The 27,777-nt window shown below is 40.1% G+C and overlaps 1 protein-coding gene across 2 annotated transcripts in view; it reads left to right on the plus strand.

The window, feature by feature from the left end:
- LOC122551741 (kinesin heavy chain) overlaps window positions 1–27,777 on the plus strand; it is a 206,067-nt gene that overhangs the window by 101,572 nt on the left and 76,718 nt on the right. For both annotated transcript variants that reach the window (XM_043694135.2, XM_087989247.1), the window contains exons 8-11: window positions 10,362–10,486; window positions 11,366–11,470; window positions 14,579–14,727; window positions 18,757–18,905. In XM_043694135.2, coding sequence (XP_043550070.1) covers window positions 10,362–10,486; window positions 11,366–11,470; window positions 14,579–14,727; window positions 18,757–18,905 — 528 coding nt within the window. The remainder of the gene's footprint in view (window positions 1–10,361; window positions 10,487–11,365; window positions 11,471–14,578; window positions 14,728–18,756; window positions 18,906–27,777) is intronic.

Genomic DNA, 27,777 nt, shown 5'->3' on the forward strand with positions numbered 1-27,777 from the left:
AAACCAGCAACAAAAGAATATACTCAAACTAGAGAGTTTTGCAGTAACTGTGCACGGTCACCCGAACTCTCAGACTGGAGTTACTATCCTGCATATGGAACACTTACTTAAAGGTCAGTCACTGAGAAGAGTTGTGCAGAGCGAAGGAAGTCACGAGAGAAACTGGACAAAGGGGTAGGAAATGAAACCAAAGCACAGAGACATAGACATGTACAGCATGGAAACAAATCCTTCAGCCCAACTTGACCAGATATCCTAAATTAATTTAGTCTCATTTGCCAGCATTTGGCCCATATTCCTCTCAAACCATTATATTCATATACCCATCCAAATGCCTTTTAAATGTTGTAATTGTACCAATCTCCACCACTTCCTCTGGCAGCTCATTCCATACACACACCACCCTCTGTATGAAAACGTTGCCCCTTAGGTGCCTTTTAAATCTTTCCCCCTCACCCTAGACCTATGCCCTCTAGTTTTGGATCCCTCCACCCCAGGGAAAAGACCTTATATATTTATCCTATCCATGCCCCTCATGATTTTATAAACCTCTAAAAACCTCTATCGTGTCCCACAGCCTCCAAAGCTCCAGGGAAAACAGCCCCAGCCTGTTCAGCCTCAACCTGTAGCTCAAATCCTCCAACCCTGGCAACATCCTTGTAAATCTTTTCTGAACCCTTTCAAATTTCACAGCATTCTTCCTGAAGCAAGGAGACCAGAATTGCACGCAGTATTCCAATAGTGGCCTAGCCAATGTCCTACAATTTCCCATGTGGTTTCTACCTTTGTCACCATTTCCTCTTTTTAAAGTGCCATTGTTTTGATCCCCCCCCACCCCCAGAGTTCCAAAACAAAGCAACTACTTTTAAAACCGAAATTAATGCTCCTAGAATTTAAGAAAATTACCTCCAACACTGAAAATACCTCAAAAAAGGAGTAGCTCTAACAGCCACAACTTTTTCCTGTCCTTCATCTTGGATTACCCAGGGAATCTGATATGTTTCAATATGATCACTTCTCATCTAAATTCCAATGATTAAAGTCTCAACATGCTTGCTGTTTGCTCATAAAGCAATCTCTCCACATCAGAGATTAACCTATTGAATCTTGTCTGAAGTGCCTTCAATGAAATAATATCTTTATTTAAACAAGGGAACCAAAACTATTTGCAGTATTCCAGATGTGGGCTCATCAGTACATTGTACAGTTGCACTAGGACTTCATGACCCTTACTCTTCAACCCACCGAAATAAGGGCCAACATTTCATTAGCCTTCTTTATTACTTACTGTACCTTTATGCGAGCTTTATATTTAGAACATAAGAAACCACAAATACTGCAATGTTATGTAGTCTCTTTCCCTAGATTTAAATAATACTATCCTTGAAGTTCTATCTTCCAAAAAAACTTCATATTTTCCCACATTATGCTCCTTTGCCCACTTACATAACCTAAAACTATCGCTTTATAAACTGTTTGTATCTTTCTCTTAACTTGCCTTTCCACCTACTTTTGTGTCAACTCCAAAATTTGACTACTGTGTATTCTGTTCCTTCTTCCAGGTTATTAATACAAATATTGTATATAGTCTAAGTTCAAATGCAACAAGATCTTCTATATCTGGCCAACAAGATGCCAATGAGTTTCAGAAGACGATGGACAGATGTGGATAGGTTGTTTCTCCTTGTGGGACAGTCTAAGACCAGAGGGTAAAATCTTAGAGTAAGGTGCCACACATTTAAACAGAGATGAGGAGCAATTTCTCATCTCTGAGGTTAGTGAATATATGGAATTATCGATCATAGAAGGCTATAAAGGCTGAGAAAAACAGGTTTTTAATTCATTAAGGAATCAAGGGTTATGAGGTAAAGGCAGTAAACTGGCATTGAGAATTATCAGCAGACAGGCAGGAAGCTGGAAGAACACAGGCCAGGCAGCATCAGGAGGTGGAGAAGTCGACGTTTTGACACTAACCCTTCTTCAGGATTGAGGGTGAGTATAGGGGGAGCTGCAGATTAAGGGGGTGGTGGTGAAGTGGGGAGAGGTGGAGTCAGGTAAAGGGTACGACCTGGTTAGTTATGGGAGGAATGGATCTGGTTGGTGGCAGAGATGAGTTACAGTGATGGGGAGGTGCTGGGAAGGGAGTCGGGGGATGGGGAGGAAGGTTATTTGATCTTGGGGAACTCAATGTTGAGTCCTCCAGGCTGTAGGCTGCCCAGGTGGAAGGTGAGGTGTTGTTACTCCAATAGTCCCTGTGGTTTGTTTTGGCAATGGAAGAGGCCAAGGATGTTCATGCCGGAAAGGGAGTGGTTGAGGGAATTGAAATGTGTGGCGACTGGGAGGTCCGGTCATCCCCTATGGGCTCAGCTGCAACGCTTGGTGAGCCATTGCCTAAGGTTACGTTTGGACTCCCTGATGTAGAGAAGACCACATTGGGAGCACCTGATGCAATAAACTAGGTTTACCTCTGTTGAGAATTATCAGATCAGCCATGATCTTATTGAAAGGGGGAGCAGGCTCGATGGGCTGAATGGCTTTCTGCTCCTAGTTCATATGACCTTGTGGACAGAGGAACTGCCTAGATGTGCTAGTTCCAAGAGAGAAATAATTCACAAAGCCATTCAGTTCAAGAACAGAGTGAGAAATACAATTACAATGATAAATCTAAAGGTAAAGATTAATACCGGAATACAGAGTAGCATCATTCCACTGAGACTATACCAGAAGCTTGTTCCTGAAAATTTGGAAGGAAATTTGGAAGGAAAAGTTGTTTTGAAACAATAATTGGGAAACTGAGATTCTACAACTAGGAACAACCACAAGCAGAGGGACAGATGAAGGAAAAGACATTAACTCAATACCCTATGTCACTGAAACAGATGGTACTGCTATCTGTGAAGACTGCAGATTATCTGAGCAAAACATGAGGGGAAGGAGGTGACACTGAGTGTTGAAGATTGCAAACCCATTGAAAAGCATTCACCAATCAGATGGAAAGAAGATCCAGTACAAATGAACCCAAAAGATTTCAGTGAAATGGTTGAATGGTTTGACGATTTTGAGACTAGGAACATAGGTATGGGGGATAGGCCATTCATTCATCAGACCATCATGCTTTTTATTCAACAACCCCAATAACTATTTCTACCATTGATAACCAAAAATGTATCAGCCTCTAGTTTAAATATTTTTGAATTCTGTGTTTCTGCAGCCCTCTGGGATAATTAACTCCAACGATTCACCACCACCTGAATAAATAAAGTTGTCTTCCTCTCAGTCGTAATTTCATCCTGCTTATTTTTAAAATGTGCTGCTGAGTCTAGATTCCCCGAGGAGGGGGATCATCTTACCTGCATCTACCCTGTCTGTCCCCTTTCAAACATTTTGTAAGTTTTAATGAGATAATCTCTCATTCATTAAAACTCTCTCAGGAATACAGGCCCAATTTTCCCAATCTCCCTTCATGGGATTGTTCCACCATCCTGGAAACATCTGGTGGGTCATTGTTGCGCTCCTTCTATGGCAATCATATCCTTCCTGAGATAGAGAGTTAAAAATTTCAAGTACAATCTAATTAAGCTCAGAGACAATTAAGCAAGACTTAACCACTTTTCCACTCAAATCCTCTTATGATAAGTGCTAACATTCTATTAGCCTTCCTCTTATATTGCACCACGACTGAGAGGGAGACAACTTTATTTATTCAGGTGGTGGTGAATCGTTGGAGTTAATTATCCCAGAGGGCTGCAGAAACACAGAATTCAAAAATATTTAAACTAGAGGCTGATACATTTTTGGTTATCAGTAGTAGAAATAGTTATGGGGGTTGTTGAGTAAAAGGCATGATGGTCTGATGAATGAATGGCCTATGTTCCTATTCTCAAAATCTTCAAACCATTCAACCATTTCACTGAAATCTTTTGGGTTCATTTGTATCAGATCTTCTTTCCATCTGATCAGTGAATGCTTTTCAATGGGTTTGCAATCTTCAGCAACTTATTAACAAGGACTTGTTACTCCAAGTTACTTTGCAGATCTATACTTTCCAACCTCTCACCACCAAGAAGTAAATGCACATCTGTTCTTCCTACCAAGATAGATAACCTCAGATTTTCTATATTATATTTCATCTGCCATTTTCTTGCCCAATCACTAACCCTGTCCAAATCCTCCTGAAAATATTTTACATCTTTCTTAAACACAAGCATCCCTGCTGAGCTTCATATGATCTGCAAACTTGGAAATATTTCATTTTGTCCCCAAGTTGGAGTCATTGTAAATAGTTGAAGCTCAAGTACCGATCTTTGCGGTACCCTGCTAATAACAGTCTGTGGACTCAGGAATGGCCATTTATTACTATTTGTCTGTTTCTGTCTGTTTACCAAAACCTAATCCATGTCAGTGCATTACCTCCTATCCCATATGCTTTAATTTTGTCAACCAATTCAAATATGCTACTTCCATTGAGTCCATTTTATCAATTTTGTTATTGACATCCTCCCAAAACTACAAATTTTCAAACATTATTTTCAATTTGCAAATCCATGCTGACTATGCACAGATTATTTTTATACAGTCTGTCCTTTAGAACATAGAAGAACATAGAAGAATACAGCGCAGTACAGGCCCTTTGGCCCTCGATGTTGCGCCGATCCAAGCCCACCTAACCTATACTAACCCACTATCCTCCATATACCTATCCAATGCCCGCTTAAATGCCCATAAAGAGGGAGAGTCCACCACTGCTACTGGCAGGGCATTCCATGAACTTACGACTCGCTGAGTGAAGAACCTACCCCTAACTTCAGTCCTATATCTACCCCCCCTTAATTTAAAGCTATGCCCCCTTGTAATACCCGACTCCATACACGGGAAAAGGTTCACACTGTCAACCCTATCTAACCCCCTAATCATCTTGTACACCTCAATCAAGTCACCCCTAAACCTTCTTTTCTCTAATGAAAACAGCCCCAAGTGTCTCAGTCTTTCCTCATACGATCTTCCTTCCATACCAGGCAACATCCTGGTAAACCTCCTCTGCACCCGTTCCAGTGCCTCCACATCCTTCCTATAGTATGGCGACCAAAACTGCACACAATATTCCAGATGCGGCCGCACCAGAGTCTTATACAACTGCATCATGACCTCAGGACTCCGGAACTCAATTCCTCTACCAATAAAAGCCAGTACGCCATATGCCTTCCTCACCGCACTATTTACCTGGGTGGCAACTTTCAGAGATCTGTGTACATGGACACCAAGATCCCTCTGCTCATCCACACTACCAAGTATCCGACCATTAGCCCAGTACCCCATCTTTTTGTTATTCTTCCCAAAGTGAATCACCTCACACTTAGCTACATTGAATTCCATTTGCCACCTTTCTGCCCAGCTCTGCAGCTTCTCTATATCCTGCTGTAACCTGCCACATCCTTCCTCACTGTCAACAACTCCTCCGACTTTCGTATCATCCGCAAACTTGCTCACCCAACCTTCTAACCCCTCTTCCAGGTCATTTATAAAAATGACAAACAGCAATGGTCCCAAAAGAGATCCTTGTGGAACACCGCTAGTGACGGCACTCCATGAAGAAACTTTGCCATCAACTACTACCCTCTGTCTTCTTCCATCCAGCCAATTCCTAATCCAAACCTCCAACTCACCCTCAATGCCATATCTCCGTATTTTCTGCAGTAGCCTACCATGGGGAACCTTATCAAACGCCTTACTAAAATCCATATATACCACATCTACCGCTTTCCCCTCATCAACCTCCTTCGTCACCTTTTCAAAGAATTCAATAAGGTTTGTGAGGCACGACCTGCCCTTCACAAAACCATGCTGACTATCCTTGATCACATTATTCCTATCCAGATGTTCTTAAATCCTATCCCTTACAATTCTCTCTAAGACTTTGCCCACAACAGAAGTGAGACTCACCGGCCTATAGTTACTAGGGTTATCCCTACTCCCCTTTTTGAACAAGGGAACCACATTTGCTATCCTCCAGTCTTCTGGCACTACTCCTGTAGACAAAGAGGACATAAAAATCAAGGCCAATGGCTCTGCAATCTCCTCCCTTGCTTCCCAGAGAATCCTAGGATAAATGCCATCAATCCTTTGATGAATTCTGGCATTTTCCCTATGACTGACATAAGGTTAACAGGTCTGCAATTCCCCATTTGGTTTTCCTTTGCTCATTTCTCGAATAGAGGGCTGACATTTGCAAGCTTTGAATCTGCAGGAATCGTTCAAGTAACTATGGATATTAAAAGATGATTACCAACTTCCTTCAACGTAAACTATCAGGTTCCAGGACATATAAATTTTCAACCCCATTAATTTATCCAGTTTCACTGTTTACTAATGCTAATTTCCATCAACTTCTCATTCTCCTGAGTCACTCGGATCTTTCATTTTGGGGGGTATCTTCCTCAGTGAAGACACATAAAAATGATCATTTAGTTTATCTGTTATCTTTCCTTTTCCCAGATCTGAATCTGCTTTGAATTGATTTGCATTTGGCTTAACCAAGCATTTCTTTTTTATGAGTCGAGAAGTGTGGCAGAGGAAAAATACAACAGGTCAGGCAGCATCCGAGGAGCAGGAGAGTCGACGTTTCAGGCATAAGCCTTCATTATGTACCTGTTGAAGTTTTTACAGTCTTTTAAAATGTATTTTGCTGCATTGCATTTATATTCTGTTCCATCTTTCCTTTATCAGTTTCCTGATCCTTCTTTGTGTATTCTAAAACCTTGTCAATCCTCAGATTTATGTACTTATTTATTGACCAACATACCCCGTATAAAATATCAACAGAACTAAAAGTTAAGCTGAGAAGAGATGTCCAAGAGATAGAAGAAATAAAGGAGATTGCCAGAGTCAGGGAGGCTAGAAATTGGATAAATTCTGTTGTGGTGAGTAATAGGCTGGATGGATGGCTAAGAATCTGCCTGGATGCATAAGACTTTAGCTGGAAATGTGTTGCTGGAAGAGCGCAGCAGGTCAGGCAGCATCCAGGGAACAGGAGAATCGACGTTTCGGGCATAAGCCCTTCTTCAGGCTTATGCCCGAAACGTCGATTCTCCTGTTCCCTGGATGCTGCCTGACCTGCTGCGCTCTTCCAGCAACACATTTCCAGCTCTGATCTCCAGCATCTGCAGACCTCACTTTCTCCATAAGACTTTAACCACGCCATAACAATGAATCAAATGTCCACTTGATTATTAGGAGAGATCATACCAGCAATGGCAAAAGCAAGAGTTTTCAGCAGACTGGATGTCAGTAATGACCAGTGAAATGTGAAACCGGACAGGAAATCTTCACTGTTGACAACATCCAATACATCCTTTAGGTTGTACAAGTTCCTGTGTCTTGTGCATTAAGTTGTGCCAGAATGCATTCTGGAAGACGTAGATGAGACCTACAGAGATTGCAAAGAAACAGTTGGGGTAACAGATCTTGCACAGGTATAAACAATAAAGCTCATGATAGCAGCTTACATGAAAGAATGGATAGAACCAGAAAAGCTGGGACCAAGTTAAACACAGACAAATGGATTGTGGAAGTGACTGAATGTCAGTTTTCCTGAATGGTGTGCACACTGGATAGCATTGAGTTATGTCCTGACAGGATCATGACTAGAATGTAAGCCCCAAGAGATAAGAGAGTTAAGAACTTTCCTTGGCTTAATCCAATATTTGAGATCCTTCATATGGCATAAGTCAGACACAACAGCAAACTTGCAGGAGGTAATGATAGAAAATGCAGACTATCCGTGGTCAGATTCACGCAGCAGGAGTTTAAACAAACACAAAGTAATAATATGCAAAAGAGGTAGGTCTGTCATGCTATGATCGCAAGACACCTGTCACATTGCAAGTAGATGTTTCTACTAAAGGACTGGGAGCAATCTTTGTGCAAGATGGAATATCAATAGTATTTGTATCCAAGTCTCAAACCTCAGCTGTTTGCTGAGTCATTTTCAACCTACACCTGAGCTGGAAAGTCAGAAAAGATTAATGGTAACTGCACTGGAAACATCATTATCCAGTGAGACAACATTAACAACAGAAACAACAGAGAACAACAAATGCTGAATCTACAAGGTGGAGGCACAACATCTTAACATGTAAGCAATGCCATGAAACTTCTTCACAAAATACTTTTGGAAAAAAGTGCACACTGTAAAAGATTATAAAAGGGGCTTTGTTTATTCCAAAACAAAAATAGATTGGTAATTTTCTTCTAGATTAGAAAATCCAATGACCAATGTTATAGTGATAGGAGTAAGGTGTTTCAAAAGAAAGAGCAATACTATATGTTGTATTGTCTGTGAAAAGCTCAGAACTAGTTAGTCAGAAGCCAATGTTTGTGAGGTAACTGTTCCAGTGGAGGCCATATTCATGGCTACCCTGGATTGTAAGGTTTGTGCACATAAAGTCACTGGCCTAGGCAGTCTTCTGACCAGGCATGCAGGGCAGTTGTGTTAAAGACAGAACTCTTATCTTTTCAATGTCAAACTGCATTTCTGATTCATTTGTCTGTCTAAGTTTTTTTGGTCCTTCATTCATGCCTTTGTTATCTCTATTTTTGATCATTGCAATTCACTACTGGCTAGCCTTCCACTTTCCACCCTGCAAAAGCTTGCTTTCAATAACCATATTGCTCCAGTTAAGTCCCGTTCACCCATCATGCCTGTGCTCACTGAATCACATTGGTTCCTGGTTAAACACCTCCCAATTTTTAAATTTTTCTCGTCTTCAAATCCCTCTATTCGTCTCTCTATTTCGTCAGTCTATAATCTTATCTAGGTCCGCAACCTTTCCACAATACATTCATTTCTAATTCCCACCTCTAAACATTCCCATTCTAATCGCTCCATCAATTGCCTAGGCCATGAGTTCATACAGGCGAAAGTGAGGACTGCAGATGCTGGAGATTAGAGTCGTGAGTGTGGTGCTGGAAAAGCACAGCAGGTCAGGCAGCATTGGAGAAGCAGGAAAATAGACGTTTTCGGCAAAAACTATATGAGCTCAGACAGTTTACCTCCTAAAACCCTTCGCTTCTCTACCACATGTTTCTCCTTAAAACGTAACTCTTCAATTAAACTTGGTCATACCTACTTATTTGACTTGGTATCATATTTTTATTTATAATGCCTCTGTGAAATGCCGTGGGTGTGTATTATTAAAGATGCTATTCAAATACAAGGAATTGGAGATAAGGAAATAACACACATTCTCTTGCTTCATTGGATGAATTGTAGATTAGAAATTCCGATCCTCTGTTGATGCTTTCAGATATACATGAATTAATGGAAGCATGTTTATTATGCATCCCTTCTACCTTCAAAGGTTTCATATCTTTGAATACATCATGAAGACAAAATTCAGGCACATCTGTTAGAAAGCATGCCTGCAGTGGTTAAAGTACAAAGAACAAAGAAAGTTTTACAGCACAGGAACTGGTCCTTCGGCCCTCCAAGTCTGAGCCGATCCAAATGTACTGTCTAAACCTGTTGGTCAATTCCTAAGCATCTGTATCCCTCTGCTCAACACCTACTCATGCATCTGTCCAGACGCATCTTAAATGAATCTACCACCTCTGCTGGCAATGCATTCCAGATGCCCACCACCCTCTGTGTGAAGTACTTGCCGTGTTTATCTCCCTTAAACTTTCCACCTCTCACCTTGAAAACATGACCTTTCGTCGTTGAGTCCTTCACCCTGGGAACAAGTTGTCTCTATCCACCCTGTCTATACCCTTCATGATTTTGTAAACCTCAATCAGGTTCCCCCCTCAATCTCCTTTTTTTCTAGTGAAAATAAACCTAACCTACTCAACCTCTGTTCATAGCTAGTACCTTCCATGCCCGACAACATCCTTGCAAACCTTCTCTGCACCCTCTCCAAAGCATGGATCATTACTCAAAGTGTAAAGCTTCCCACTGATGATGACATTTTGTGAGCATTTCATAGCAGAAAGCACTTTCAAGTAATCCAAAATCCTCACCTTTTAATGCCAAATTCTCAATGAGTAAAAGAAAAACAGTCATGATTGAGCAGCTTGAACAGCACCTAAAGGGAAAGTAGATTGCTTTCTTTTGGTGTTGCAGTTACGACTGGCTGCAGCATTGGGTATGTGTATGGTAATGTTGTCTTACAATGATGTGGAAATCATTAAACTTTTTATGTTGTCTTCACTCTTTACAAGTACAATCCAGTCCTCTGATCTTTTGCCATAGCCCTACAACTTTCTGCCCTTTAATCATTTATCCAATTAACTTTTGGATCTTGCTTGATAGTGAATAAATAAATAAACAGTTGACTTCCAATTAACTTTACTTTTTGTCTACACAGACATGAATGAACACAGTTCTCGAAGCCACAGCATCTTTCTCATTAATATTAAACAGGAGAACATGGAAACGGAGAAGAAACTTAGTGGCAAACTGTACCTTGTAGATTTAGCTGGCAGTGAAAAGGTGAAATATACTTTCTTTGGATGTTTTATCGTGATGCAGTGATTTTGGTTTAACTATTAGTTGTGAAGAGAAATCAAAGCTGTGTGACCCCTGCCTCATTATCTTTATTGGAATTAATAGTACTGCACAAGATAGACTCAAAAATGCTTTTGTCTTTATGGGAATACAATTAGTCTAAACTTAAAATAGTAGTTTGCTAAACAGAAATGAAATTACTTACTCAGCTTCTAATTAACTGGATTAATTGCTGCCCAATTTGTTAAAACATTGAATCATTCTATAAGCTCTTTATCCTAATGGAATACCTGAATAGATAATTAAATTGGATTTCTTGGGAGTGTCCAAGTTTTAAGTGCTGATTTGTTTCCTTTAAACAAAACCAATTGTGTACCATAGCAAGTTATCAGTGTTGCAAAGACATTTCACATTTACAGAAGCCCTTTTCTTTCTCCGTAGTCAATTTGCCATGCCTTCAATTATTGTGCCATCGCTCAGATGGCCTTGAACTCTGTGGTTTTCCTTTATGCAATACTGGAATTGTTGCAAATAGCAGCCATAATAATTTGAACCTCAAGTTTTCTACATTAAGGTGGACCTTCAGTTGGGATTTCGTTAGTTTCTTTGATTTTATGTGAGCAATTTTTACTCCCAATGTGCCAATGCCTTATGACCAGCCACTTGATAGAAAAGGGAGAAGCTACACTGAATAGATGGAAAAAGTTAACAAAAATGATCTGAATATCTTTTTGACTGACTTTAAAAAAACAATGTCATTGTATGTTTTGATAGAGCTGAATCTAATCAATTTGATACCCATATTCTAAAAGGACTTAAGCTTGTTAATTAGAACACCTTCATGATTGTATCTGTTCACTCTAGGTCAGCAAGACTGGAGCTGAAGGAGCTGTACTTGATGAAGCTAAAAACATCAATAAGTCACTTTCTGCTCTGGGGAATGTAATTTCTGCCCTGGCTGAGGGAACTGTAAGTCTTCTTAATACATTATAATTCATTAAATTTGTTATTATATTGTGATTTTCCCACAAGCTAATAATTAATCAAACACATCACAATGGAATGACATCACCTGATTGATAAGGAAGGATTAATGCATATTGATGTGACAGATAACTAATCCGACTCTCATGCAATTTAAAGAGAGAAAAGTTCAAAACCTCATACGTTTGATGGAGATATATTTTTAAAAAACAATATTTCAAAGTGCAATTGAATATTCTGATTTTCAAGTAGTGAAATCATGAATGAATGTATTATTCCAGACTAAAATTATCAAAATGATACCATAAATCAGGTGACTGTTTGACTAATAGATTGGTCAGCTGAATGATCACAATTAACTTTAGTATTAAACTTTTATCGATTTGTACGGTAGTTTTGCATGGTTGCACATCTGTCGTGAGACTTTGCAATGTGAGTGTGTTCGATGATGACATTAAAACTGTTAAAACTGTGCAACCTTGATAATTGCATTTTTGTATTTATTGCCTTTACTTCTGTTGAAGAAATTACTGAAGACTACTGGAGAATTAGCTCATAATAATCTGTTATTTAATCATTTGTGCAACAAGAAAAGTTCTAAGCCGGATTTATCTCTGAGAAACTAGCCTTAGTCTGGACATGTATATGAACTGAAGAAATTCCAGACTATAATTTTATTTTTTTACCTGATGTATACAGCCATCTGGAATGTCCTTCCAACAAAGCAATACTGCTTTATATGGGGATTATTTAAAGTAAACATTATAATGTAGAATAGCATTAAAACTCATATTTTTATTTTTATTGAATTTTCATATACATTCGATTTGCATTCTTCACTGTTAAATATGAGTCTAGTTTTTTTTATTCATTGTCTTTTTTTATAAAATAACCCTATTCACTGTCCAATTGATGATGAATCACAGTGCTAATTTATTATCAATCAAATCGTGCTGTTCTATCCTTATTCCCTGCTCTCGCCTTCAGGGAAGTGCATATAAGATGTAATTTCATAGCAACCAGCATGTCAGTTAACCTGAGGTACTATGTCATTGAAAAGAAAAATACCGTGGATGTTGAAAATCAAAATTATATAAAGGAAATGCTAGAAATGCTCAACAGGTCAGGCCGAACTTATGGAGAGAGAAACAGAGTTAACATTTCAGTAAGATGACTTTTCATCAGAAGTTCTGTTGCAAGATCACAGATCTGAAACTTGATACATTTATTGAAAAAAGTCACATTATATTTATGGATAAGCTTCAATTAATAAACACATTTTCAAATCACACTATTGCGTTGATTTCGGGTCAGATGAGATCTGGACTGGCCTCCCAATAGTTTGATGAAGCATGTCCAGATGGCAGAAAGAGGCAAACAGACCAAAGAAGTTCTAAGTTTGGATAAAAGTCCACGGATCTGAAATGTTAATTCTGCTTCTCTTCATAGATGCTACTTAGTCTGCTGATTATCTTTAGCATTTCTGTTATTATTTCAGATGTCCAGCATTTACAGCATTTCGATTTTGGAAAGTCCCAAGATTAGATTTCAGTAAGCAATAATAGATAAGCTGTAGGCTGATCTAATTCAGGGTGATCACAAGTTCTGAGAGTTGACCTCGGCATCCTGGGTTAGGAAGCAGGAAGTTGCCCAACTTGTCCTTTTGTTGTTGACTAACTGATGAATGTCCCTATCTGGTGGTTTAATGAGGAGGGGATCGGATTTAGTGATGCCTCCTGTAGTGAGTCATCTGTTGCCAATTATGGTTGAGGCTCACACATACATCATTACCACTCAAACAAACATACCGCAGGCTATCATTTGCTCATGAAATTAACCCCTAAAAAATGTTAACAGCAGCAGGAGAACATGGGAAGAACATTTAGGAGAAGGAAGGGCGTGAATATTTGGACATATAAAATACACTGATTGGTGCAAGATGTTGAAATCAAGAACAAAAACTTAAGTCAGGTAATATCTGCAAAACCCAAACCAGGGCAGGACTTACACAGTTAATGGGATGACTGCAGGGAATGTTGTTGAACAGAGGGACCTAGGGTACAGGTTCATAGTTCCTTGAAAGTGGTTTCGCAGGTGGACAAGAGTGGTGAAGAACGCGTTTGGCGGACTTGCCTTCATTGGTTAAAACACTGAGTATAGGAGTTGGGATGTCATGTTGCAGTTCTACAAGACATTGCTGAGGTCACTTTTTAGAATAATGAGGATAATTGTGGTCGCCCTGCTATTGGAAGGATGTTAAACTAGAAAGGATACAGAAAAAACTTACAACGATGTTACTGGGACAAGAAGGTTTGAGTTATAAGAAGAAGCTAGATTGTCTTGAGACTTTTTTGCCTGGAGAGTCAGAGGCTGAAGGGTGACCTATTATAGAGAATTATAAAATCATGAGGGGCATAGATGAGGTGAATAGACAAGGCCATTTCCCCAGGGGAGTCAAAAGCTAAAGGGCATTAATTTAAGATGAGAGGGAAAAGATTTAAAAGGGACCTTAGGGACAACTTTCTGATGCAAAGGATGGTGCATGCATGGAATGAGCTGCCAGAGGAAGTGATGGAGGCTGGTGCAATTACAACATTTAAAAGGCATCTGGATGAGCCTATGAATAGGAAGGGTTAAAAGGGATATAGGCCAAATGCTGGTAAATGGGACTCGACTTATTTAAGATATCTGGTCGGCATGGACGCGTTGGACTGAAGGGTCTGTTTCCATGCTCTACATCTCTATGACTCTCTATCTCTCTCTCCCTATACCTATACCTCCATAAAATTTAACTTGTGGAAAAACATTCAGTATTATTGTATTGAAAGCCTGCAGAATAATGTATTTGAGACATTAAAATTAAGCATTTAATTTGCAGAAAATATGTTTACAATTTGCAATTTCAAATCAGCTGCAAATGAAGATTTTTCAATAGGGGACTGTTTTGCAGTGCTAAGAGGACAATGCAGAGGAATGCATTGAAAACTGAAAGGCTCTTTCAAAGAACCAGCACAGGCGTGATGGGCTAAAAAAGCCTTTTGTTTTGTGTTGTATCATTCTATGTTACTATGAATATATTTTCTTTGTTCACAGAAAACACATGTTCCATATCGCGACAGTAAAATGACCCGAATTCTACAGGATTCTCTGGGTGGGAATTGCCGCACTACGATAATTATTTGTTGCTCACCCTCCAGTTTTAATGATGCTGAAACGAAAACCACCCTTATGTTTGGCCAAAGGTAGGAGTCTCATCTAAACTAGTTTATAGTGCTTCAAGTGAATTCACATCACCGTGACATTGATAATTAAGTATGACTGTAGGGTCGTAGTTTGTCATTACTAAATTGCTGGCAACTTAGCTAAAGATAGTTTATCAGTTCTTTTTGAATTATGCTATCAATTTAAAAATAATCTCCACAGAGATTAGATTCCGCACAGTGTGGAAACAGGCCCTTTGGCCCAACCAGCCTACACTGACCCTCTGAAGAGTAACCCAGCCAGACCCACTTCCCTCTGACTAATGCACCTAACACTATGGTCAATTTAGCATGGCCAATTCACCTGACCTGCACATCTTTGGACTGTGGGAGGAAACTGGAGCAAACCCACGCAGACACAGGGAGAATGTGCAAACTCCACACAGACGCCCGAGGCTGGAATTGAACCTGGGGCTGTGAGGCAGCAGTGCTAACCACTGTGCCACCATGCCGCCCAATATGTTTTGTGGGTTTTTGAATTCTGTGTTTAACAAGGTAAGTATTTGGACTTAATTTTATTTCATTGAATCCCTACAGTGCAGAAAGAGGCCATTCAGACCATCAAGTATGCACTGACCCTCCAAAGAGCATCCCACCCAGATCTCAGCAGTTAACCCACATCCAGCCTGCATATCTTGGAACAATTTAGCAGGAGAAAGTGAGGACTGCAGATGCTGGAGATCAGAGCTGAAAATGTGTTGCTGGAAAAGCGCAGCAAGTCAGGCAGCATCCAAGGAGCAGGAGAATCAACGTTTCGGGCATTCCTGAAGAAGGGCTCATGCCTGAAATGTCGATTCTCTTGCTCCTTGGATGCTGCCTGGCCTGCTGCACAATTTAGCAGAGCCAATCCACCTAACCTGCACATCGCTGGACTGTGGGAGGAAACCCATGCAGACATGGGGAGAATGGGAATACTGCAAACTGACAGCCTGAGGCGAGAATCGAACCTGGGCCCCTAGTGCTGGGAGGTGGTAGTGCTGACTAATGAGCCATCGTGCTGTCCTAATTTAGTAAGGAAAGAAATGTAAAGGTGGTTGGTATGACTGTTGCCAATTAATGTTTCTAATCAGTATGAAAGAGGTTATCAATAAAGCTAATCAAATACTTGGATCAGTTTGGACCAGTAATTTAAACAAATTCTTGAGATTTTGCACAGATTAGTGCAGGATTCTATATAGAATATTGTTTGTAATTATGATCATCTGAGTTTCAATGCACAATGCATGAGAGGTTTTAGAAAATAGGCTGATTCAGAACCTGGAACGCTTAGTCATCAAGAGGAGCAGAATATTGTTTTCAATGTGTAAATTACATTGTGGAAACATTATCCAAACCAAAGAGTGCCAGATACATATGTTTAATGGAAGTTGGATTGGACAAATCTAATAGGTTTTTGAGGAAGAGCCCGCTTGAATAGACAAAGATGGTGCAAAAGAGATATTTGATGATTGTTAGTCTCGTGCAAATGTCCCTCTATGTTCTTTGACTTCTTTCTGGCAGGAATGTCACAATAAACATTGATTTCCTATCACTTCCCTCAAGCAAGCTTGCTCAGTTACCATCTGCACTGACTTCTCAATTGCAGTTTGCAACTCATTATTGAAGTTATTGATCTTCTGCATTGTGTTGACTGGTCAATTATGTAGTTGCTAATCTACTAGCTTGAACAGGTCAATTGAAATCTCTTAAAATTTTATGTTATGCAAACAGCTTTGTACCACAGAAAGTTTCCAACTAACATTTGGAACTGCATTTTCCCCTTTGAGGTGTGATTCAGGAATTGGGCCATTTGTAACATTGCACTCTTATCTCCTCAGTAGTCATACTTTCTCCCCTTAGAGTCAGGAGTGGGTTGAGGTTGAGGCCTCCTGAAACAGGAAAGAGGTGGAACTAGAGGCAGCACCTTCCAAACCTGTAACCTCTGCCACCTAAAAGAACCAGAGCAGCAGATACATAGGAACATAGCCACTTGCTAGTTCGCCTCCAAGCCACTCACCATCCTGACTTGGAAATATATCTGCTCTCCTTCAGTATCACTGGGCCAAATTCCTGGATCCTCATTCTAAGAGCATTGAGAATATAACCCCCACCCCTCTAAAGAACAGGCCAACACTTTCTGGAAGACTTTCAGAGGTTCACAGTTAATGCTGGCCAGTGATGTAGACATCCTGAAAACCAATAAAAAAAGGGATGATGCTAAGGTAGCCTCCATTTTCTGAAAAATCAGCCCACCTTACATAACAATCGTGAGGCTCCCTAACCCTGAAACCCACAGTCCTTTATGCGAATGCCCTCCAAGGCCTCTGGCCCCTACAATTTTCACCAAGTTCCTGTCATATTTTTTCATAATCTCCCTGCCCCAAACCTCCATATCCTTAATCATTCCTTCAACCCACCATGCCTACTCACCCACCCTACCCCAATAGTGTACCAGGCACACTCATCAAATATCCACTATGTATAGTATATTTGAACCCTATAAGGAAGCCTTTGGGATGTTCCTGCAATTGTCAAGGCAGAAAAATGCTGATTCAAAACATAATCATTTTAAGTATTTATGAGACTGTCAAAGCAAACAGACTCATTCAAAACCACTGTAAAGTAACATAATCCTCTTAAGCAATCGTAACACTGTCAAGCTGAAATAAACTTGCAGTCAACTACAGCTGTTTCATTTTAGTTGATCTGAATCCATTACTGGAGTGTGGAGTTAGACCAAACATAGATAGGAGCAGGAGGAGGCCATTTGGCCCTTTGAGCCTGCTCCGCTACTTATCACGATCATGGCTGATCATCCAACTCAATAGCCATATTCTCTCTACAACCTTTGATGCCATTCGCCCCAAATGCTACATCTAGCCGCCTCTTGAATACATTCAATGTTTTGATATCAGCTACTTCCTGTGGTAGTAAATTCCACAGGCTCACCACTCTTTGGGTGCAAAAGTGTCTCCTCATCTTCGTCCTGAATGGTCTACCCCGAATCCTCAGACTGGACACACCCACCATCGGAAACATTCTCCCTGCATCTGCCCTGTCTAGCCCAAATATTTATAACAGGATTATGTTGCACAGCTGTATAAAGAAAACCTCCAGAACCATTGTTAAGATGCTCATAGAGATGAATAATATTTAAACAGGAATTTGAACTTTTAGTTAATTGCTGGAAATTATAAGATTGAATGTCTTAAGATGTTAACTAGAATGAGTGAAAATGATATTAATTAACCATTAACTTTGTAGGTAACTTAAACAACAGAAATAAATGCTATATTTAGCACATATGACAATCTGCAATTATTTGCATTTTTTGTAACAAGCAGTCCTCAGTTGTTGCTCGCTCCAAATGGGTTCACATTTCACTGTTTCACTAAGTGGAAGTTTAGGAGAAGACTTAGATGCTTTAACATTAGATTTCTGAAATTCACTAGCATCAGTAAAGCCTGTTCTAGTTATTATTACCTTCTGGCCATGCTGTGACAAATCTCCAGGAATGCTTAGAATGGTTGAGAGATACAGTACATACAGCACTATGAAGAACTATGGGTAGGCTGAACAAAGCAGATGTTGTAATGGCAAAAAAGAAGATGATGCATTTCTTTATGATATTTGGGATCAAGAGATAGATCTGTGACCCTTTCACTCAGGTGATCTAATTGGAAAGGAGTGAGTCTATGCTGAAAAATTAGGGGCATCATTTACAACAAACTTGTGATTGATATATCCTATAGCCTTAGACATTCTGTAACTGGTTACTTTCTGAGGAGGGTGGGTGAACTCTCAAGTTGCAGGTTGTTCATTCTTAGTTGGAAGAGTTTTGGACAATTCATTGGGAAGCCAACATCTTTGTTTAGTGAGGTTACTTCACATGTACCAAAGTAAATAGTATTTTGGTTGTTGTTGAAGTGTGCAATGCATCATTCTCTTCGGTCCCTTGGTTTGAGGAGAGTTTCTTCAGCCCATTGATTTTAATGCAGTAAAATTCTCTTTGTGAATCATTGCTCCTAATAGAGCCAAGACCATCAAAAATACTGCATCTGTCAATCTGGAGTTGACGGCAGAGGAATGGAAGAAGAAATACGAGAAGGAAAAAGAGAAAAACAAGTCTTTGAAGAACGCTCTTCAGCATCTGGAGATGGAACTAAACAGATGGAGAAATGGTAAACTCATCAAAGTTAGAATTAATTTGAAGCTATTCGGAATTAAGTGAAGTGTAATGGATAGGCAATCTGGGTCCAAGTATACTATTCACAAGGGGCTTTATCAAAATCTACATGTTTATTGGTTACAAATTTCCCCAGAATTACTTCTTAAGTGCTCCTTCAGATGATATCCTGTGTAATGCATGGCTTAATACTTTATGTTACTTTGTTCAAAGCAAACCATCTCCATAAGAGTTGTTTTTATAATGGTACTTAGTTACTATGTTCTATAGCAGGGTGAATTTAGCACCATAAGTCAACTGTGCACAAAATTGCTTCAAAATAATGTGACTCATTTTGTTTTACCATTATTGAAAATTTGAGCTGTCCCAGTGAAATTGATTTTGATGTCTTTGATGGTACTTGTATCGGATCTATTATTTTTACCGGCTGCCTTTTGACAATCCCACATAATAGATAAAGACTTCCGCCCCCGCCCTCCCTTCCCCCCCCCCCCCCCCCCCTCCCCCCCCCCCTCCCTTCCCTTCCCTTCCCGAATCCAAATTTAAATGATAAAAACATTAATTATCCATCTCTCATACTCTTGCGAAGGTCACATGAGAACGTAATAAATAGGAGCAGGAAAAGTCCATCTACCCTTTCAAACCTAGTCCATCATACAATAAAATCAAGGCTGTTCTGACTGTGGCCTTAACTCCACTTTCTTACCTTCCCCTTCCTGCTCCCCCTCCCCCTCCCTCCCATCAGAAATAAAAACAGAAATTGCTGGAAAGCTCAGCAGGTCTGGCTGAATCTGTGGAGAGAAATCAGAGTTAATGTTTTGAGTCTAGCGACCCTTCCTCAGCACTTATGAGGAAATGTAAACACATATTTTGTTGTGCTGCAGAAAAAGATGCACTGCAGCAACTTACCAGTGGCTTTTTCATCAACACGTTCCAAATTCCTGACCTCTAACACCTGAATGGATAAGGGCATCAGATGCAAGTAAATGCTACCATTTGCAAGTTCCCCTCTGAATCATCATCCTAACTTAGAACTCTATTGCTGTTCCTTCACTGTCATTGAGTCAAAAACTCGGAACTCCCTGGCTAACTACACCTTGGGTGTTCTTACATCACATGCTACTATTCAAAAAGTTGGCTCATCACCACCAATAGGGAGGGGGAAGGGAGGGGGAGGGGGAGCAGGAAGGGGAAGGTAAGAAAGTGGAGTTAAGGCCACAGTCAGAACAGCCTTGATTTTATTGTATGATGGACTAGGTTTGAAAGGGTAGATGGACTTTTCCTGCTCCTATTTATTACGTTCTCATGTGACCTTCGCAAGAGTATGAGAGATGGATAATTAATGTTGGTCTTGCCATCCCGTGAATGAATAAAACTATTCTCTTGGTGTCAGTACATATGTAGATGTGCATTTGATATACTTTTGTAAAGGTGTAGAAAAGTGCATTTAATAATTGAAATGTCCACACTTATCCACATATTACTGATGCAGTTTCCGAGAGTAGCTTGCTTATGTTAAAGTTCATCGTTCCCATAGATCCAACACTATAGCTGTAAGTTCAATACCTGAATGAGAATTGGCCTTGAATTCTTAAAACCTTGTATTCCTCGTGTAATAAATTTTAGTAAACAAACTACTGAATTGAATGAATGTCACAACAGAGAGGTTCAGAGTTGTTAATTAAGTTTAGCATTATTTACTCTGATGATCTATATATTGTTTTCTACTCGCATTGTTTAGGATTTGAATAGTTGAAGTGTATTATGCTGTAGGGTATTACAAGACTGTCAATGTGACAGTACATTTTAATTTGGATTTTCATTGATGAGCTCTTGTCATACTGTTACTGTAGCAACTATAATTCCAAAACTATGAGCCCCCTCCTAATTGTTCATTTCCAAAAACAAATTGTAGCAATTAGCTATCTGCAGGAGAATAATAATGAATTATTTGGCTTTGGGATGAAGAGAAATACATGTTGGATGAACGGATATGAGTTGTGAATTAATGGTGAATCAAGGTCCAGCCTAACTTTTAGCAAATAATTAGTTTTGGGATGACATTAGTTCTAAGATGACATGTCTGGTAATTTAGATTAGAACTGAATTAACTCTTTCCAGCAGACTTGTTTTCTCAGTGCAAGAGCCATGATTTTATTAATTTGACTTTATTAATATGAGTGGTGGAATTGAGGCGAAGCGTTTTCATCCTCCCTAGATTAATTAACACTGAAAGCAGATATCTTTGTGGACATCCTGCCATCTCTTCATTTGAGCTTATAAAAAAAGTCACTTCTGAAAATGGATTTTCTGATCTGAAATGTGACATTTTAACATGAGACCTTTGGAATTGCTGGCCATGAGGCCTTTTACTGTAGCCTTTAGAACCATTTATTACACATATTGTGCACTATTTTCTTCCATACAGTCTGAAAATTCCTTCATTACATGAACAAGCGATAAAGTTAATGCACTATATTAATTTATCCAGTGTAATTTTACATAATGTGAAAATTGATGTATTTATTAGTGTTACTTGATTTCTCCCGATTTGGAGATGCCGATGTTGGACTGGCGTGTACAAAATTAAAAGTAACACAACACCAGTTTATAGTCCATCAGGTTTGTTTGGAAACTCTAGCTTTCGGAGCAGTGTGATTTTTAACTTTGATTTCTCCCCTAAGTTATACTTAGAACTAAGAGCAAAGAACAAAGAAAATTTACAGCCCAGGAACAGGCCCTTCGGCCCTCCAAGCTGATCCAAATGTACTGTCTAAACCTGTCGGTCAGTTCCTAAGCAACTGTATCCCTCTGTTCCCCACCTACTCATGCATCTGTCCAGATGCATCTTAAATGAATCTACCGTGCCTGGCTCTACCACCTCTGCTGGCAACACATTCCAGACGCCCACGACCCTCTGTGTGAAGTACTTGCTGCATGTATCCCCATTAAACTTTCTACCTCTCACCTTGAAAGCTTGACTTCTCATTATTGAATCCTTCACCCTGGGAAAAAGCTTGTCTCTATCCACCCTGTCTATACCCTTATGATTTTGTAAACCTCAGTCAGGTCCCCCCTCAATCTCTTTTTTTCTAATGAAAATAAATCTTATCCTACTCGACCTTTCTTCATAGCTAGCACCTTCCATACCAGCAACATCCTTGTAAACCTTCTCTTTATTCGCTGTGCATCCTGGAAGCTTCCATAACTATCTGCTTGTCCCTGTAGCATTGGAATCGATTGTGCTTCTTATAGGCCCATCTTGCTTCTAAATTCTTATTTTAAAATTTTGTCCAAGATTCTTGCATTAAGGCTGGAAACACTGTTGCCTTCGTTGCCAAAGAGAACCAGACGGGTTTTATAGAGGGCCGCAGATCCTGCAACAGTGTTAGGAGGTTACATAATATGGTCCAAGCGTGTCAGCAGCGATCGGTTCCGGGATTAGTGATCTCTTTAGATGCAGAGAAGGCATTTGATTGGGTTGAATAGCCATATCTTTTTTATACCCTGGAATGGTTTGGTCTAGGTGAAGTCTTTATTAGGTGGGTCGGAGGTCCTTTATAGTGATCCTCTGGCTGCAGTTCTCATCAATGATGTAAGATCAGTAATTTTAGTATCTGTAGGGGCAGTGAGCAAGGTTGTCCCCCCTCAACTCTACTTTTTACGCTCGTAATTGAACCACCGGCAGAGGTTATCCATAGGGATCCTAACATAGCTCCCCAGAAGTGGGATCAAAGACACAGAAGATCACATTATATAATGATGATGTTGTTATCTTTTTGTTGAACCCAGTAGTTTCTGTACCCCATTTGATACAATGAATTAATTTATTCAGCTCCTTTTTGGGCTATAAGATTTAATTTTTCAAAATCAGAGGCTATGCCTATGGGGGGGGGGGGGGGTGTTGGGAATTATCTGACATTGAGAGAAGTTATGTTCTCCCTTTAAGTGGTCACAGGGGGATTTTCTTCAGGTATTTTTGTTATTCCTCTCTTTGACCAGTTATTTAAGACTAATTTTGTCCACTTGCTTAACAAAATTAAACAAGATCTTTAAAGATGGGAAGCCCTTCCAACAGCTTTGACAAAGGGTCAGTTAGACTCGAAACGTCAGCTCTTTTCTCTCCTTACTGATGCTGCCAGACCTGCTGAGATTTTCCAGCATTTTCTCTTTTGGCCCTTCCAACATCCTGGTTGGGTCGAGTAGCCCTTATTAAAATGAATGTCCTTCCTTGTTCGCTATACCCTATGCGAATGCTTACTTTGACTTTTCCCAGCTAAACCTTTTGGAGACTTAATGGCTGGTTTAGCTGCCTTATCTGACATCACAAGTACCCCTTATTAAGCTCGTCAAATTGCAATTGCTGCAAGGGCTGGGGGTAGTGGACCTCCCAGATATTAAAAGATATCAACTAAGCTCCTTTTTATCTTTTGTGAGTGACTGGCATTTGGATGGGTATATGAATAGGAAGGGCTTGGAGGGATATGGGCCGGGTGATGGCAGGTGGGGCTAGGTTGGGTTGGGATACCTGGTCGGCATGGACAGGTTGGACCGAAGGGTCTGTTTTCATGCTATACATCTCTATGACTATGTTCCTTGTTAGTTTATGGAGTCAGAGGGAGAGAAAGAGGTTGCTAAACATGCTTAATTTTGCAGATGATTTTCAACTGATTGGGAAATATATTCATGTGGAGTGATACAGTATTTTTCTGTACCTATACCATGTCATAAATTCTTATTTACTAAAACATCAGAGTTTATATTTGTCTGAAGAAGTACATATTGAGTTTGTTAGAATATTGTAAGCACTAATCAAAAAAGCAAACTACTGTGTGTGCTGGAAGTCTGAAATAAAAACAGAAACTGCTGGAAGTTTAAATTTAGATAAATGCGAGGTGCTGCATTTTGGGAAAGCAAATCAGAGCAGGACTTATACACTTAATGGTAAGATCCTAGGGAATGTTGCTGAACAAAGAGACCTTGGAGTGCAGGTTCATAGTTCCTTGAATGTAGAGTGGCAGGTAGACAGGATAGTGAAGAAGGCATTTGGTATGCTTTCCTTTATTGGTCAGAGCATTGAGTATAGGAGTTGGGAGGTCATGTTGCAGCTGTACAGGACATTGGTTAGGCCACTTTTGGAATACTGTGTGCAGTTCTGGTCTCCTTCCTATCGGAAGGATGTTGTGAAACTTGAAACGGTTCAGAAAAGGTTTACAAGGATGTTGCAAGGGTTGCAGGATTTGAGCTATTGGGACAGGCTGAATAGGCTGGGGCTGTTTTCCCTGGACATCAGAGGCTGAGGGGTGACATAGTTTATAAAATCATGAGGTGCGAGGATTGGATAAATAGATAGGGGCTTTTTCTTGGGGTGGGTGAGTCCAAAACTAGAGGACATACATTTAGGTTGAGAGGGGAAAAGGGACTTAAGGGGCAACCTTTTCACACAAAGGGTGTTGAATGTATGGAATGAGCTGCCAAAGGAAGTAGTGAAGGATTGTACAATTACAGCACTAAAAAGATATCTTGATGGGTATACAAGTAGGAACAGTTTAGAGTTCTGTGGGCCAAGTGCTGTCAAATAGGATTAGATTAAATTAGGATATCTGGTTGGCGTGGATGAGCTGGGCCGAAGGGTCTGTTTCTGTGCAATGCATTTCTATGACTATGACTCCCAAGTACTTAGCAGGTCTGGCAACACCTGTGGAGAGGGAAACTAATGGTTTAGATCAACAGAACTGAGAAAAGCAAGAAATGGAATTGGTTTTAAGAAAAGGATACGAAGGACAAGGAGAAAAGGAAACCCTGTGATAGAATAGGAGACAGGAGGGATGGATAGCATTCCAGGGTCAAAGGGACTGGTGACAGAGCAAGAAATGGAACAAAGACACCAAAAATTGGATGTGGTGCACTGTGCTCCGAGAGTTAAAAATAACATAAAACCAGAAACATGCAAAATATATGAAGCCAGGACCTTTGACTGTGTCTACTATGAAACTTGAAGGGGTTCAGAATATTGCCAGGGTTGGAGGGTTTGAGCTTTCAGGAGAAGCTGTGTGGGCTGTGGCTGTTTTCCCTGAATCATCGGAGGCTGAGGGGTAACTTATAAAAGTTTATGAAATCATGAGGGGCATGGATAGCGTAATTAGACAAGAGCTTTTCCCTGGAGTGGGAGAGTCCAGAATGAGAGGGCATAAGTTTAGGTTGAGAGGGGAAAGATTTAAAAGGGACCTAAGGGGCAACCTTTTCACCCAAAGCATGGTGCATGTTTGGAATGAGCTGCTAGAGGAAGTGGTGGAGGCTAGTACAGTAACAACATTTAAAAGGCATCTGGATAGGTATATGAATAGGAATGTTTTAATGGGATTATGGGCCAAGTGCTGGCAAATGGGGCTAGATTAGGTTATGCTATCTGGTCGGCGTGGATGAGTTGAATCGAAGTCTGTTTCCATGCTGTACATCTCATCTAACTCTATGCTATGTATTCCACCATTCTGCTCCCTGCCAAGGCTGTGATAGGATTCCCATTGTCCTCATCATCCATCCCACAAACATCTGTATTCAGTGGCTCATTTTCCATCATTGCCACCACAGCATGTCACCTCTAAACACATCTTCCCCTCCCCTTTTGCATTCTGAGGGCACTGTTGCCACCCATTCTCCTTTTTTTGCATTGGATCCCAATTCTTAAAATTTTTGTCCAGGGCCATGCCCTTTCCTGGCTGTGTCACTTAAAATCCTCGAATGTCTCTGCCTCCCTCCCTTTCATTCCCCCTTTAAGATACTCCTTGAAAGCTATTACTTTGACCACGCTTTTGGCCTTCTAGCCTAACACCCCTTTATGTTGTTCAATTGCTTTATAATGCTCCTCTGATGCATTGGAGTGTTTTGTTACTTTAAGGTTCTGTATCAACTCAAATTATTATTATTTATTACTCATTTCTGAAAAAGAAACTTAACATCAAGTACAATCAATAAATATTTGAGTTTGTATTTGTGGATGTAAGTGCACAGCTCAGCACCTCTGCATTTCTGACAATGCTTACTTCCCTTAACATCTCTGACAAATGTTAAACAGCTCCCCCCCCCACCATCCTGATTTTCCAACACTTGTTACCCTCCAACACACAAACACAGCACTGACACTGCACACTCTCCCTCACCTTCTCTTCCAACACTGCTCTCTCTATCTCTCTTCCAACCTGAACAATGTACAGTCCCCTCTCCATACCTCCCAACAATTTTCAGGCCCCCACCTCCCACTCCTGAACCTCTTCACCACTCCTCCGACACTAACTCTGCTCACTCCTGCCCTCACCCTCCATAAGAATGCTCAGCATACCCCACACCTTCGATAAAACTTAATCTCACACCATCCCAACAATCCTCACTTCCACCACAAGTGCGCAGCAGTCATTAAAATTCTTCAGCATTAGAAATAACTATAGGAAAACCCTAAGGTCTGTAATATTACTCACCAGGAAACTTACCAGTGTGCTAATCTTAAAGTTTGATGATATTATAGAGTCAGAGAGGTTTGCAGAATGGAAGTAGGTCCTTCGGCCTAACTTACCCATGCTGCCCGGTTTTTATAATTTAAACTAGACCCATTTGTCTGTGTTTGGTCCACATCCCTCCATACCTATCTCATCCACTTACCTGTCTAAATTTTTCTTGAATGACAAAATTGTACTCTGTTCCACCACTATCTCGGGCAGACACTCACCTCCCTCTGTGTGAAAACATTGCCCCTCGGCACCCTTTTGTATCACTCCTATCGGATGTTGACAGGGTTTTGCCAGGCAGCCTTGTCAGTTTGCCATCTCTGGCGATACCTCACTTCTCATTCTGGGCCAGGAAGTCCCTGCTTCATCCACAGGAAAAGGGATGGCTGCACTGCCAGTTGTGGTGTCACCACTGACTGAAGAATTTGCACCTGTAGCTCACAATGTACCATTCCTTCTAGAATGCTAATATGAAGCCAACTTTATTGAATTCGCCTGATGATGTGCCAACTTGAAGTACTTCCTGCAAATGACACCTCTAGAATTTTAAAGGGACAGACCAAGTTAAATTCATTGACAGCAAATAAATTTCCCATTAGACATCTTGCTAAATCTCCCCTAATAGATGCAAAGACCGCTCCTGTTGTTTAGTACATTGTGTCTCACAGGATGTGCAATTTTTGTCATTGTAAAATAATTCATCCACTGGCTTATTGTGAGCAATGCCGATGAGCTGCTGACCTGCAGCAGGGATGAAATCGTGCAAATTTGGAATTTTCTGTCATAGTATTAGGTTGTGAATGCTGGATGTCTAAACAAATTGCAAAGGTACAGCTTGAGGTACCAATATGCTCAAGGAAGAAAGGAAGACACAAATATTGTATAAAATACTCTCATTTTGCTGGAGTGTAAGAGGAGAGTGGATTTAATAGTATTCAATATGACTGCTTAGCCATTCAACTATAACACCCATTGTGCACAATGTTCACAAAATATCCTATTGTGTGACAGATGGAAACAGTCTCTTTGTACCATAAGCACATCTCCTGGACATGCACAGAATTTCATATGGCGGATATTGGTCAGCTATATTCACAGCAGCTGCTTATTTTTTATTGGAAACCTGATTTTACTTCCTGAGACCTTTTAAATCCACTTTGCAGCAACATTCAATTAATCATTTTCATTGCTACTTGAAATAAATGTGTGTAATTATCTTATTATGTTCAAAAGAGACAACTTCCTAAATGTGCAGCAAGGATACAACTCAATTCAGTTTTTAAAAAATAAATTTAACAGGAGCTTTTTAAGTATGATATGGGTTGTTTCTTTGGTTTAACAGATCCATTTTGATCTTTCAATCAT

The sequence above is a fragment of the Chiloscyllium plagiosum genome, unplaced genomic scaffold (genome assembly GCF_037043375.1).
Source record: "Chiloscyllium plagiosum isolate Xiang-an unplaced genomic scaffold, Cpla_swu_hap1 HiC_scaffold_7, whole genome shotgun sequence".
NCBI classification, from domain to species: Eukaryota; Metazoa; Chordata; class Chondrichthyes; order Orectolobiformes; family Hemiscylliidae; genus Chiloscyllium; species Chiloscyllium plagiosum.